This window comes from Sus scrofa, chromosome 8, assembly GCF_054392235.1.
Source record: "Sus scrofa isolate SSC_HxYL_T2T_F1_AM1 chromosome 8, Sscrofa_HxYL_maternal_Yorkshire_Landrace_v2.0, whole genome shotgun sequence".
Lineage (NCBI taxonomy): Eukaryota > Metazoa > Chordata > Mammalia > Artiodactyla > Suidae > Sus > Sus scrofa.
In genome coordinates, this window is record NC_139390.1 from 127,854,673 (window position 1) to 127,870,246 (window position 15,574).

The 15,574-nt window shown below is 42.5% G+C and overlaps 1 protein-coding gene across 3 annotated transcripts in view; it reads left to right on the forward strand.

Moving 5' to 3' along the window:
- Positions 1 to 449: 449 nt before the first annotated feature.
- The window catches only part of EIF4E (eukaryotic translation initiation factor 4E), a 54,738-nt gene continuing 39,613 nt past the window's right edge, over positions 450 to 15,574 (forward strand). For 2 of the 3 annotated variants that reach the window (XM_084973366.1, XM_003129314.6), the window contains exon 1: positions 450 to 480. Coding sequence is in view for 2 of the 3 variants with exons in the window: in XM_003129314.6 (XP_003129362.1) it covers positions 463 to 480 (18 nt within the window). In the remaining variant the exon portion in view is untranslated. Of the gene's footprint in view, positions 481 to 701; positions 1,007 to 15,574 lie in introns of those variants that run through there. The other variant, XM_005656555.4, reaches the window with a different exon arrangement.

Consider the following 15,574-nt stretch of genomic DNA (forward strand, 5'->3'; position numbering starts at 1 on the left):
GAAGCCTTATTGTGCGTGTTGAGCCTACAGTTCCCAACCTTCCGAGGAAGATGGGAGGACAGGGCGACAAAGGGCACAGGAGGCATGCCTGGCAGTGAGTGCGACAGCAACTACCCAGGCGGAAGAGCAGAGGACTGAAAGCCACCCTCCAGCACGCGAGTGTCCGCTGCGCCGAGAACCGCGCACGGTACCCACCGGCCACGTGACCAGTCTTTTTTTTTTTTTTTTTTTTAAACTTCCTAGCCTAAAAAAAAGAGACAGGGAGAGCGAGCCACCGAGAGAGCGACTCCACTTCCCAGAAGCCTCTTGTTAAACACGCAGCTGCAGTCTTGCGCAGGCGCCGCCAGGGCCAAACGGACACGTCCGTCACGTGAACAGTAGCCGGCCAATCCGGTTTGAATCTCATTTTTTTCCTCTCACCCCCTCCCTTCAGGAGCGGTTGTGCGATCAGATCGATCTAAGATGGCGACTGTGGAACCGGTGAGTATTGCCTTTGGCCCCCACCCCCACCGGTCCCCGCGCTCCGTCTCCTTTCGGACTGAAGGATCCCGCGGGACGGCGTTCCCAGCGCGCACGCTACCCCTTGCCGCCCCCTCCCCCTCTTCTTTGGCCTGACCTCCCTGCGGACAATTGGGGGCGCCCCGGAGGCTGGCCGCCACGGCGTGTAGAGCACACGTTCTGGTGGGGGCCCGCGAGCTAGGGGAGAGATGTGGGGGAGGGGCGGCGCGGCTCCCCCTGTGGAGCCGCAAGGTGTCTATAAGGGTGGTGCGTGATCCGGCCTCTGGGCGAGGTGTGTGGGAATCGTGCCTTTGCGATGGGAAGGCGCGGGCCCGGCTCCGAACGAGCGCCAGGATTCGCAGGGACGGTGGGCGGCGAGCCGGCCTGGAATGAGATGGAGGAGGGAGCCTCGGAGCAGCCTTTCCCTCTCTCCCTCCCGAGCTCTGGCTCAGGGGCTTGGGTTCCGGGCGCGCGCCGGGATTTCTTAGACCGGTGGGCCAGGGAGCCGGTGAGCGCGCGGTGCCACGGGGTGGGTTGGGCGGGAGTGGTGCCGCGGCACGCGCGGAGAAGGTTCTTCCTCGCCGAGGGGAGCCGAGAGGGGCGAGCGCATGTTACTCCAGCATGTCCGAGAGTTGTCGGGGTTGGCGACCCGGGAGGCGAGAAAGGTTTCGGGGTGGGGAGGAGAACCCTTGGTGGCGCGGTAAAGCTCTGAGAGTAGGGTGAAGGGTGCTGGTGGTTGGAAGGGGGATCACATTGTCCTCGCCCCTCCATGCTTGAGCCTGGGCTGTCATGGAGGAGGGAAGGGGGAGGAGCGAGGCCTGCTGATAGCTGCTGGGGCTGGTCGGCTTGCCGGCCGGACCTGCGGCATTTCACACGCGCCTGTCTTCCATTCATTCATCCTTTCCGCGCTGTGCGCACGCCTCAGAGAGTGCGAATGGGTGTAGATCCATCTGTTCTTCCGCGGCTTTATCCTCTGGAAGAGTTCTCAGACACTGTTTAACTTAACTTTTAAAGTTAGGTTTCTGTTTGATTTTTTTTCTTTATCCGTTCTCCTGGCTTTCTTCCCAGTTCAGGCACCATCTTAAACTTATTTTAAGCAGGCTGATCCCAGAGCACAAAGTTGATAGTTACCGCCCAAAGGAGAGAGTATGTTTGTCATAGTTTGGGTTTGCCGGCACTGACTCACGGAAACTTCTAGGCCTGTGTTGCCGTTTTAGGAATGTCACATACAAGTGATTCTGTTTTAGAGGTGTGTAGCCAGAAAACGTTTGATACTCTGGAACTGTACTAGACCTTGGTTGCCCGATAATTTTGTGAATCTTTAATGGTAGTTCGTGATTTTGATGATGGCGTCCCAATTTGCTTTGACTTTTCTTTGAAGACTTTTATAATTAAAAAAAAAAACTAGTTATAAAAAGATCTATAGGATACAAAAATGCTTATTTTTCAGTTACATTGATGTTAATTATCCTTTCCTTGTTGCCCGAATTTAAGGCAGTTTTTCTGCTTGGTCATTTGTACTTATATTTATTATTTATTCATTTGTTTATTTATTTATTTTTGAAAATTGTATGTATGGCCGCACTCGAGGCATATGGAAGTTCCCAGGCCAGGGGTTGAATCCGAGCCACAGCTGGACCTAAGATGCAGTTGCGGCTACGCCTACGCTGGATCCTTTAACCGGGATCCTTTAACCCACTGTTTCGGGCTGGGCATTGAACCTGCATCTCCGCAGCAATCCCAGCCACTGCATTGGGATTCTTAACCTACTTTGTCACAAGTGGGAACTCCCTTGTATTTTTATTGGTACCGATTTTTATTTATATTCCTGAAAATTAGATGGACTACAAAACTCTTAAGTTGCTGGTACAGTTAACTGGTTTTTAGAACATTAATGTTAAATAGATAAAAGATATATTTGTAAAATTTTAGTTAAGTCCCTTTTAATGAGTTGTGACATCTATTTCTAACTGGACGAACTCTCCTACCTATTGTACCAGCTTCAATAAAAAGCATTGCAGCTGGTAATAGGGGCAAGGCTAAAACCTCTAAACAATAAAACAATAATGTATTCTGTGCAGTTTCAGTAACATTTAGGTAATTTGGGTTTTGCAAAGCTATGCTGTTTTGGTTCAACAGCAGAGAACAGAACTACAAAGTGTTGAAGAACTGTTTTGAGTCAGTAAATATTTATGGCCCCCTGTATGTTTAGAACCTTGTACCAAGTGTTCTTTAGGATACAAAGTTATACAAAATGTGATTATATACCTTGTTCAATGTAAACCTCTAGGAGCTTAATTTCCAGTGATCTTGTGAATGATACAGTATAGTAGTCCTTCTAGTAATGACCCCTGGGAGATTTGAATACTGAATTCAAATGTGGGGAGTGAGGAACTTAAAAACCTAGTGTTTGAATAAAATAGAAAGCCAGTTTGAAACTATAGTATTTTTAGGATTCTTGTAAAATAATTTTAAGTGTTCATTTTTAGTGAAAATGCAAAATTTTAGTACTTTTTAATGCATCCTTGTCCACAGGTTAGTCCTTTAGAATTCTATTTTTGGACGGTTTTAAATAGTGAGTTTTGTTTAATTTAATTTATTTACTTATTTTGACTGCGCCTACAGCATGTGGAATCTCCTGGGCCAGGGATCAAATCTGAGCCATGGCAGCAAACCAGGCCACAGCACTGGATCCTTAACCCCCTGCACCACAAAACAACTGAGATTTTTTTTTTTCAAGCAGCTGATTAGTGTTTGTTGCAATCGGTATCCCTGTAGAAGTCTACAGAAAACATATTTGTTCATTGCTAATGGAGTTAGCTTGTGACTTTCCTTACTTTTTGCTGGACATAATCATAAGCACCTAAGAGTCAGGTTTTTTCCTGCTTGTCCCACCTTTGTAGGCATTCAGGGAATTTTTATCGATGGAAATTATGTTAAATATCATTTTCAACTTATATTGTGTGATTCTCAAGTGTCTGTGAGATCAGTTAAATGGCTTACATGAAATGTAAAAAAATGATACAAATGAATTTATTTATGAAATAGTAATCAACTCATAGACATAGAAAACAAATTTGGATTACCAAAGGGGGAAGGAAGGGAGGAGGGGTAAATTAGGAGTTTGGGATTAGCAGGTAACACTACTATATATAAAATAGATAAACAACGAGGAACTGCTCTGTAGCACAGAGAACTATACTCAATATCTTGTAATAGCCTGTAACGAGAAAGAATCTGGAAAGTAATAAATGCACACATATATAAAACTGAATTGCTTTGTTATACACCTGAAACTAATACAGCATTGTAAATCAACTCCTTTTTTTTTTTTGCTTTTCTTTTTTTTTGCTTTTTAGGGCTGCACTCACAGCATATGAAGGTTCCTAGGCTAGGGGTCTAATCAGAGTTACAGCCACAGCAATGCCAGATCCAAGCTTGTCTGTCCAAGCTCGCGGCAACACTGTATCCTTAACCCACTGAGCAAGGCCAGGGGTTGAATCCACAACCTCATGCTTCCTAGTTGAATTTGTTTCCACAGCGCCATGATGGGAACTCCTCGACTACTTTCAAAAAAAAAATTTTTTTTTTTTTTTAAAGGGCCTCACTTGCAGCATATAAAGGTTGCCAGGCTATGGATGGAATCAGACAGAGCTGTAGCCACCGGCCTACTCCACAGCCACAGCAGCACCCGAGCCACGTCTGCAACCTACACCACAGCTCACGGCAGCACCAGATCCTTAACCACTGAGTGAAGTTAGGGATTGAACCCGAATCCTCATGGATCCTAGTTGGGTTTGTTAACCACTGAGCCACAATGGGAACTCTGTAAATCACCTACGTCAATTTTTAAAAAAGCAACACACACACACAAGAAGTGGTTTGCAGATAGTAAATGTGTTGAGAAGTTTGATCGGCAATTTAAAGGAAGTGCTGTACTTCTAAACAGGTAATATGGCAAGTTTTTTTTTTTTTTTTTTTTTCCTCTCTTTTAGGACCTCACCTGCAGCATATGGAAGTTCCCAGGCTAGAGGTTGAATCAGAGCTATAGTTGATGGCCTACACCACAGCCATAGCAATTTGGGATCTGAGCCGCATCTGCAACCTACACCACAGCTCATGGCAATGCCAAATCCTTAACCCCCTGAGCCGGGCCAGGGGTCAAACCTGCATTCTCATGGATCCTAGTGGGTGGGGCTCGTTAACTGCTGAGCCACGAAGGGGACTCCCATAATATGTCAAAATTTTGAACATTGGGATAAACAATATTCTCCTGTTATTCTTTTGGCATTTGAATGTGGTTAGGTTAAAATTAGATTTTGTGGGTAGATCAAAGTTAGACTTAATATTAGTTGGTGAAGATGGCAGGCCAACTTGCCTCCTTTGGGTCATGGTTTTTAATAGCTTTTATCTTTATGTTGCATTCTTCATTATTGGGCTTTTTTTTTTTTTTTTTTTTTTTTGACTTGTAGTTCTTTTAAAGGTAAAAGATTATGTATGGTTTCTTTAGTTAAACTTAGGGAGTAGGTGTTCATGCTGTGGCACAACAGAAACAAATCCACATAGTATCCCTGAGGATGCAAGTTCAATTCCTGGCTTTAGTGTGTTGGGGATCCACCGTTGCTGGGAGCTATGGTATAGGTCACATGTGGCTCAGAGCCCTCATTACTGTGGCTGTGGGGTAGGCTGGCAGCTGTAGCTCCCATTTGACCCCTAGCCTGGGAACTTCAATATGCTGCGAGTGTGGCCCTAAAAAGCAAAACAAAACAAAACAAAAAAACCCTGAAGTTTCTACTTGTTTTTATATTGTATGTCTCGAATTTTTTAAACTGTACATTAGTTTCATAAGTGGAATTGTACAGTCAGCTGATCTAATGTTTCCCCTTTTATCCTTTAGGAACATATTTTGTATTGCAAAGAGTTTATTAAATAAGTCTTGTAGTTCCCGTCATGGCACACTGGTGCATGAATCCGACTAGGAACCATGAGGTTGCTGGTTCGATCCCTGGCCTTGCTCAGTGGGTTAAGGATCTAGTGGCGCTGTGAGCTGTGGTGTAGGTTGCAGACTCAGCTCGGATCCCGTGTGGCTGTGGCTCTGGTGTAGGCCGGCGGCTACAGCTCCGATTTGACCCCCAGCCTGGGAACCTCCATATGCCACGGAAGCGGCCCTAGAAAAGGCAAAAAGACAAAGAAAGAAAAAAAAGTAAACAAGTCTTAAATACATATTTGACAAATGTTATATAATGCAGTGTTTTGGCCAACAAGCAGACCTTGCAAATTAATATGCATATTTTTGCATTATGAAAGAACCCAGTATATCAAAGTTCATATGTAAGTCAAACAAATTAGTTAGGTTCTGATGTTTATATTTTAAATTTCACTTCACTTTATGCTTTGAATTAATATGCCTAATTATTAGGCTTAGGTCTAAATTAGAAACAGATGTAATTTACACACCAAAGTTGGAGAGAATAAAATGTTAACTGGCCAATTTGGGCAGAAAATTCTATGCAGAGTTTTAAAAAATTATTCTAAAAATGAAATAGAATAATTTGTATAAGTTTAAGAATATAGTAGAAGTACTAGCAGTCTTTATTGGAACAAGGAACCTGTGAAATAGTTGTACTAGCAATAGTTTTTTCTTCTTTTCCTTCTCTACTACTAATAGGAATTTCCTTGCTCTTCTTGCTCCTGTGCATTGCTCTATTGAGTCTGGTTTTTGTTTTTTTGTTTTGTTTTTTAATGCTACTCCCAATGCATATGGAAGTTCCCCAGGCCAGGGATTGACTCCAAGCCACAGTTGCAACCTGTGCTGCAGCTGTGGCAATGCTGGATCCTTGAACTCACTGTGCTGGTCCAGGAATTGAACCCTCACCTCCAAAGTGACCTGAGGTTTTGCAGTTAGATTCTTAACCCAGTGCACCACAAGTGGGAACGCCTCACTTTGTGAGAATTTTTTGAGAAGGAAATGAGTATGAGTCCTAATCTTAATTTTAATGTCTTTGTGACCTTCTAGACCAAAGTTTCTAAGTGTAGCTGAAAAATGGGAATAAGAAGTTATCTCATAGTAACTTTGATTTTCTTTTTTTTTTTAGTCTCTTTTAGGGCTGCACCTGATGCATATGGAGGTTCCCAGGCTAGGAGTGGAATCAGAGCTGTAGCTGCCAGCCTACACCAGAGCCACAGCAATGCAGGATCTGAGCCATGTCTGCGACCTACACCATGGCTCACGGCAGTGCAGGATCCTTAATCCATTGAGTGAGCCCAGGTATCAGACTCGAGTCCTCATGGATACTGGTTGGGTTCATTAACCGCTGAGCCATGACAGGAACTCTGACTTTGATTTTCAAATGCAGCATTCAGAGATGACAGTTTGTGGAGTTCCCATCGTGGCTCAGTGGTTAACGAATCTGACTAGGAACCATGAGGTTTTGGGTTCAATCCCTGGCCTTGCTCAGTGGGTTAGCGATCCAGTGTTGCCGTGAGCTGTGGCGTGGGTCAAAGACTCGGCTCGGATCCCACGTGGCTGTGGCCCTGGCGTAGGCTGGTGGCTACAGCTCCAATTAGACCCCTAGCCTGGGAACCTCCATATGCCGTGGGAGCAGCCCAAGAAATGGCAAAAAGACAAAAAAAAAAAAAAAAAAAAAAAAAAGAGGTGACAGTTTGTAAGCTATGAAGAACTAGGTAAAGTTAATATTCCATGAATGTGTTGCATGCAAGTGTATCTATGCATAGGTGTACTCACTTTTTTTTTTTCTCTTTTTGCAGGGAGATTTCACATAGCTGACTTTAGATCATTTCTTTGCCACTAGTAAGAAATGCAAAGCTTATGACCCATAACTTGTAGATATTCTTTCCACTCCTCCTCTTACTGTAAAAATCTGTAGTGTTTCTTTTTTTACTCAATAAATTTTATTACATTTATAGTTTTATAATGATCATCACGACCCGATTTTACAGCATTTCCATCCCCAAACCCCAGCCCATCACACCACCCCCCTACCTGTCTCCTTTGGAAACCATAAATTTTTCAAAGTTTGTGAGTCAGTATATATTATGCAAAGAAGTTCATTGTGTCCTTTTTTTAGATTCCACATGTAAGTAATATCATATGATGTTGGTGTCTCACTGTCTCACTGACTTCACTTCTCATGATAATTTCTAGGTTCATCCATGTTGCTAAAAATGCCGTTACTTCTTTCTTTTTAATGGCTGAATAATATTCTATTGTGTACATCTTCTTTATTCACTCCTCTGTCAATGGACATTTAGGTGGTTTCCATGTCTTGGCTATTGTATATAGTGCTGTAGTGAACATTGGAGTACATGCATCTTTTCAAGTCATGGTTTTTTTCTGGATCGATGCCCAGGATTGGGATCGCTGGATCAAATGGTAGTTCTATTTTTAGTTTTTAGTTTTCTGAGGAATCTCTGTACTGTTTTCCACAGTGATTGCATCAATTTACAATCCCAGCAACATTGTAATAGGGTTCCCTTTTCTCCACACCCTTTCCAGCATTTATTGTTTGTAGACTTTTTAATGATGACCCTTCTGGCCAGTGTAAGGTGGTACATCATAGTAGTTTTGATTTGCACTACTGTAATAATGAGTGATGTTAAACATCTTTTTTTTTTTTTTTTTTTTTGTCTTTTTGCCTTTTCTAGGGCCACTCCCGTGGCATATGGAGGTTCCCAGGCTAGGGGTTGAATCGGAGCTGTAGCCACCGGCCTACGCCAGAGCCACAGCAATGTGGGATCCGAGCCACATCTTCAACCTACACCACAGCTCACGGCAACGCCAGATCCTTAACCCACTGAGCAAGGCCGGGGATTGAACCTGCAACCTCATGGATTCATTAACCACAGAGCCATGATGGGAACTCCAGTGTTAAACATCTTTTCATGTGTTTTTTGGCCATCCGTATGTCTTCTTTGGAGAATTGTCTGTTTAGATCTTCTGTCCATTTTTTGATGGGGTTGTTTGTTTTTTGGTATTGAGCTGCAGAAGGTGTTTATAAATTTCGGAGATTAATCCCTTGTCAGTCGATTCATTTGCAAAGATTTTCTCCCATTCTGTGGGTTGTCTTTTCGTTTTGTTTAGGGTTTCCTTTGTTGTGCAGAAACTTTTTAAAGTCCCATTTGTTTATTTTTGTTTTTATTGTCATTACTCTAGGAGGTGGATCTGAGAAGATTTTGCTGCAGTTTATGTTGGAGAATGTTTGGCCTATGTTTTCCTCTAAGAGCTTTATAGTATCTGCTCTTATATTTAGGTCCTTAATCCATTTTGAGTTTATTTTTGTGTATGGTGTTACAAGGTGTTCTAATTTCATTCTTTTACAAGTGGCTGTCCAGTTTTCCCAGCACCACTTATTGAAGGGGCTGTCTTTTCTCCATTGTATATTCTTGCCTCCTTTGTCATAGATTGGCTACTGTAGGTGCGTGGGTTTAAATTCTGGGCTTTCTATCCTGTTCCACTGATCTGATTTCTGTCTTTGTGCCGGTACTATATGGTTTTGATGACACTAACTTTGTAGTATAATTTGAAGTCAGGGAGCCTGATTCCTACTGCTTGATTTATCTTTCTGAGGATGGATTTGGCTATTCTTGGTTTTTTGTGCTTCCAAGCAAAGATAATCTTGTTCTAGTTCTGTGAAAAATGTCCTTGGTACTTTGATAGGGATTGCATTGAATCTGTAGATTGCCTTGGGTAGTATAGTCATTTGATAATGTTGATTCTTCCGATTGAAGAGCATGGTATGTCTTTCCATCTGTTTGTGTTATCTTTGATTTCTTTCATCAGCGTTTTATAGTTTTCAGAGTACAGGTCTTTTGTCTCTTTGGGTAGGTTTATTCCTAAGTATTTTGTTTTTATTCATGCGACAGTAAATGGGATTGTTTCCTTAATTTCTCTTTCTGATCTTTCATTGTTAGTATATATCTAGTGTTTCTTTAAAAGTCCCTATTGTGTGGCGTTCCTGTTGTGATGCAGCAGAAACAAATCTGACTAGGAACCATAAGGTTGCGGCTTCAATCCGTGGCCTCACTCAGTGGGTTGAGGATCCAGCGTTGCCATGAGCTGTGGTGTGGGTTGCATATGTGGCTTGGATCCTGCTTTGCTGTGGCTATGGTATAGGCTAGCAGCTGTAGCTCCACTTGGCCCCCTAGCCTGAGAACCTCCATATGCCGTGGGTGTGGCCCTAAAAAGCAAACAATAAATAAATAAAGTCCCTGTTGTATGTAGAGAAAAAGGGATAGCTTAAGTACTAAGTACTTAAGTACTAAGTCATTTCTCATCATTTCTAGAACTTGAGAATGTGGTCATAAAGATAGGATTTTTTTTCCCAGTTGGAACTTTTGATATGTTTTTCATAGAAACAATGGGAAACTGTAGTTTAGGCTCCTTGTGTTAAGTAAATTTCTGCTGAATTACGACATATCTAACCAGTGTTGAATTTCCAGGGATACAGATTTAGAGCTTTAAGCAACTGACTTAAGAAAAATGGTCTTTTAAACACAATTTGTTTGTAACTGTGAATTTTAATGTAGGCAAATCTTTATGTCCCATTTTCTTTTTTTTTAATTTTCTTTTCCTTGGCCACAGCATGCAGTAGCTTGATAAGGGATCTCAGTTCCCAGACCAGGGATTGAACCTGAGCTGCAGCAGTGAAAAAACCTAACTACTAGAATCCTAACCACTAGACCACCAGGGAACTTCCTATATCTTAATAATAGCTAACACATAGCATTTATTGTATGTCTGGCACCATACTGAATGCTTTGCATATATTAATTCATTTAATTTTTACAGTAGCCCTGAGAGGTAGGTATTACTCTTGTTTCACAAATGAGGAAACCAAGTTGCAGAGAGATTAAGTAACTTTGTATGACTAACCTGCCCAAGATCACATAGCTAATAAGTGTTGGGGTGGAGTTCAAACTAAAGCAGCCAAGTTCCACAGTGTGTGTTCTTAAGCATTACACTATCTTTCAAATGGGCATGTAGATGTGATTCCTTGTGTGACTTGGAAAGATTAATTTGATAAACTTGACAGTTTACTACCTCTGCAAAAGAAAATGCATAGACATCTATTTTTAGTTTCTGTCGTCTTACAGTATTGATAACTGGTAACCACAGTAGGATCTTAAGGAGTTCCCGTCATGGTGCAGTGGAAGTGAATCCGACTAGGAATCATGAGTTTTGGATTTGATCCCTGGCCTCCCTCATTGGGTTAAGGATCCGGGGTTGCCATGAGCTGTGGTGTAGGTCACAGATGTGGCTTAGATCTGGCGTGACTGTGGCTGTGGTGTAGGCTGGCAGCTGTAGCTCCGATTCAACCCCTAGTCTGGGAGACTCCATATGCTATAGGTGCGGCCCTAAAAAGCAAAAAAAAAAAAAAAAAAAAAAAAGTAGGATCTTAAGAAAATAGCACCTTGTGGAGTTCCCATCGTGGCCCAGCAGAAATGAATCTGACTAGTATCCATGAGGATGAAGGTTTGATATCTGTCCTTGCTCAGTGGGTTGAGGATCCGGCGTTGCTGTGAGCTGTGATGTAGGTCGCGGACGTGGCTTAGATCTGGCATTGCTGTGGCTGTGGCATAGGCCAGTTGGCTGCAACTCCAATTCGATCCCTACCTACCCTGAGAACCTCCATATGGTGCATGTGTGGGCCTAAGGAAAAAAAAGACAGAAAAGAAAATAGCACTTTGGTATCTAAATCTGAGGACTAAACAAGTAGTTAGTACTGATCATACTTCAGTGACTGGTTCATTTGGGAGTTGATTTCTAAAGAAAGTAAATAGTCATTCCCTTCTCCCTCTTCTCTTTGGATTTCTGGACTGTATCAATTCAGATGATTTGCCAGTTAAAATATTTTGTTAGTGAAAACAGTGTAGTAAAATTTTAAAAATTTGCCAACATGGAATTTACTCTCTTACTACCTTGATACTTTTAGTAATTTTGATGAAAAGTCAAGCAAAGAATTAAGTAGTTGTTTTGAAAATTTCAGTTATGTTGCTAGTCTTTTTTGTCTTTTTAGGGCTGCACCCTCGGCATATGGAAGTTCCCAGGCTAGGGTCGAATTGGAGCTGTAGCCTCTGGCCTACACCACCACAGTGCCAGATCCGAGCTGTATCTGTTAACCTACACTGCAGCTCATGGCAACACCAGATCCTTAACCCACTGAGTGAGGCCAGGGATCAAACCTGCATCCTCATGGATGCTAGTTGGGTTCATTACTGCTAAGCCAACAATGGGAACTCCAATGCCAGATCCTTTAACTTCTTGGCTGCCAGGTAACTCCTTTTGTAGGGTTTTTTTTTTTTTTTTTTAATCTTATATTGTGGGATAAATACTTTTTATAGGTGAGAAATTCATATTTCAGGCAATTTAAAAATTTTTTCTAATATTACATAATTCCTAAGTGAGACAGCTAGAACTCAAACCCAAGTCAACTCAAGCGGCCCAAGAAACAGCAACAACAACAAAAAGACAAAAGACAAAAAAAAAAAAAAAAAAAGTCCAACTCTTTACCTTCAGCAAATTCTTACCTTAAGGATAAAATTGATGCATAGGGAGTTCATGCTGTGGTGCAACGGCATTGGTGGTGTCTCTGCAGTGCCAGAATGCAGGTTTATTTTATTTTATTTTTTTTTTTGTCTTTTTGCTATTTCTTTGGGCCGCTCCGAGGCATATGGAGGTTCCCAGGCTAGGGGTCCAATCAGAACTGTAGCCGCCGGCCTATGCCAGAGCCACAGCAACGTGGGATCTGAATCGCGTCTGCAACCTACACCACAGCTCACGGCAACACCGGATCCTTAACCCACTGAGCAAGGGCAGGGATCGAATCCGCAACCTCATGGTTCCTAGTCGGATTCATTAACCACTGCGCCACGACGGGAACTCCCCAGAATGCAGGTTTAATCCTTGGTCTGGCATAGTGGGTTAAAGGATCTAGCATTGCCATGGCTGCTGTGGTGTAGGTCGAATCTGCAGCTCAGATCTGAGTCCTGGCCTGGAAACTCCATATGCCTTGGGCCAGCCAAAAAAAAGAAAAAAAAAAAAATATTGATGCATAGGTCATCATTAAACACAAATAAATAAAAATCATATCTGTGAAAGGTTTTATCAGATGATTTACAGGTGGTGGCGTGAGGGGATTAGGAATGATAAACTTTTAAATTTTTTTTGAAATTTTTTTGTACAACGTATTTTTAAATATTTAGGATTGTAAAATCTCTTGGATTTTGGTTTATAGGTAATGATGGTATTTAGCTTTTTATTTATTTATTTTTTTATATTTTTCATCTTTTTGCCATTTCTTGGGCTGCTCCCAAAGCATATGGAGGTTCCCAGGCTAGGGTCCAATCAGAGCTATAGCTGCGGGCCTACACCAGAGCCACAGCAATGCGGGATCCGAGCCGCATCTGCAACCTACACCACAGCTCACGGCAACGTCAGATCCTTAACCCACTGAGCAAGGCCAGGGATGGAACCTGCAGCCTCATGGTTCCTAGTTGGATTAGTTAGCCACTGAGCCACGACGGCAACTCCAGCTTTTTATTTTTAATAACTTTTTTATCAAGATGAATAAGTATGCTCGAGGTCCAGAATTCAAATAGATCCTTTTAGCAATCTGGTGGAACCTATGACCTCATTTTCAGAATGTTTTTAAATGCATAAAATCAATACGTAGGATTACAAAGAAAACTAAGTATATTGAAGTACAGTAAGGGTTAAGTGAGTTAACGTGAAACATTAAGGATGCTCCCTGGCACAGGCAAAATCCTGTCTTATTGTTCTAAAAAAACCCCCATCTCTTGTCTATTTTTTCTAGCCAACCAGGGCTCCTTTCTTTCCTTTTTTTTTTTTTTTTTTTTTTTGTCTTTTTGCCATTTCTAGGGCCGCACCTGTGGCATATGGAGGTTCTCAGGCTAGGGGTCTGATCGAAGCTATAGCTGCCGACCTATACCACAGTCACAGCAACGCGGGATCCGAGCCTCGTCTGCAACCTACACCACAGCTCATGGCAACGCTGGATCCTTAACCCAATGAGTAAGGCCAGGGGTTGAACCTGCAACCTCATGGTTCCTAGTCAGATTTGTTAACCACTGAGCCACAATGGGAACTCCATTGTTAACCAGTTGTTTATTTATTTGTTTGTTTCTTTTTAGGGCTGCACTTGTAATATGGGGGTTCCCAGGCCAGCGGTCCAATCGGAGCTGTAGCTGTGGGCACAGCAACACTAGATCCAAGCCAAGTGTTTGACCTATAACACAGCTCACGGCAATGCCAGATCCCAGGCCAGGGATTGAACCCAAGTCCTCATGGATGCTAGTCAGGCTAGTTTCCACTGAGCTGTGATGGGAACTCCAAGGATTCTTCTTAAAAAAGCCTATCCAAGAGCACTTTCTCTGATGCTGGAAATGTTCTGTATTTGTGCTGTCCAATACAGTAGCCACTAGCCGCACATGGCTATTGAGCACTTGAAATAAGACTAACCCAACCAAGAGATGAATTTTAAGTTTTTGCACCTGCAGCATATGGAAGTTCCCAGGCTAGGAATATGAATTGGAGCCTTAGCCACTGGCCTATGCCACAGCAACACTAACCAACTGCAAGACTAGGGATCGAACTCGCATCCTCATGGATGCTAGTCGGGTTCTTAACCCACTGAGCTATAGTGGGGATGTGGGGACTCCTGTAAAAATTTTTTTTTTTTTTTTTTTTTTGGCTGTGCTTGTGGCATATGGAAGTTCCCAGGCCAGGGATCAGACTTGCACCGCAGCAGTGACCTGAGCCCTAACACTGACAATACTGGATCTTTAACCTGCCGAGCCCCCAGGGAACTCCATGTAATTTTTAATTACTTGAAATTTAATTCTAAGTAATTAATTGGATAGCAGATTAGACAGTGTAGCTCTAAAATTTAAACATACCTTGGTGTACACAAATACATATATGTATGTTGTGTTATAACTTTGTAAGGTACAACTGGATATGACCAAGCCCAATTTGGTTGGACAAGTTATTGTTTAATTTTATTCTAGGAAAACTTCTTTCTATATTTATCTCTGTTTATATATATACTTACAGTATATGTAAATATAGTTATATATTACATGTAATTTTCAAAGATAATTATTTGATGTTATGTGGACATTTTAAGTTGTCCTAAAATAAAGTTGTCCTCTTGACCTTTTTTTTGCTGTTTGAGTATATGTGGTGTGGGAGTTGCCTTCGTGGCTCAGAGGTAATGAACCCGACTAGGATCTGTGAAGATGCAGGTTTAATTTCTATTTTTTTTTTTTTTTTTTTGTCTCTTTGTCTTTTTTGTTGTTGTTGTTGTTGTTGTAGTTGTTGTTGCTATTTCTTGGGCCACTCCCGCGGCATATGGAGGTTCCCAGGCTAGGGGTTGAATCGGAGCTGTAGCCACCGGCCTACGCCAGAGCCACAGCAACGCGGGATCCGAGCCGCATCTGCAACCTACACCACAGCTCACGGCAACGCCGGATTGTTAACCCACTGAGCAAGGGGCAGGGACAGAACCCGCAACCTCATGGTTCCTAGTCGGATTCGTTAACCACTGCGCCACGACGGGAACTCCCTCTATTTTTTTATTTATTATATTTTATTTTATTTTTGTCTTTTCTAGGGCTGCTCCTGCAGGATATGGAGGTTCCCAGGCTAGGGGTCTAATGGGAGCTATAGCCACCGGCCTACGCCAGAGCCACAGCCATGCGGTATCCGAGCCGCGTCTGCAACCTACACCACAGATCACTGCAGCACCGGACCCTTAACCCACTGAGCGAGGCCAGGGATCGAACCCGCAACCTCATGGTTCCTAGTCAGATTCTTTTCCGCTGCGACACAATAGGAACTCCTCAGTGTTTTTTAATAAAAGGTAAAATAGGCATCTTGGTCATAAGAGACAACAAATGAATGTAGCCTGAATCACATTGCTCCAGTCTGGACTGTTGTTCTCTGTATCTGGTGCACACCTGTCTTTCTTGGATCTCGTTTGACTATGTTCATGATTTGATCTCATATGACTTCTGTGTTGAACCCCTACTTTTGCCT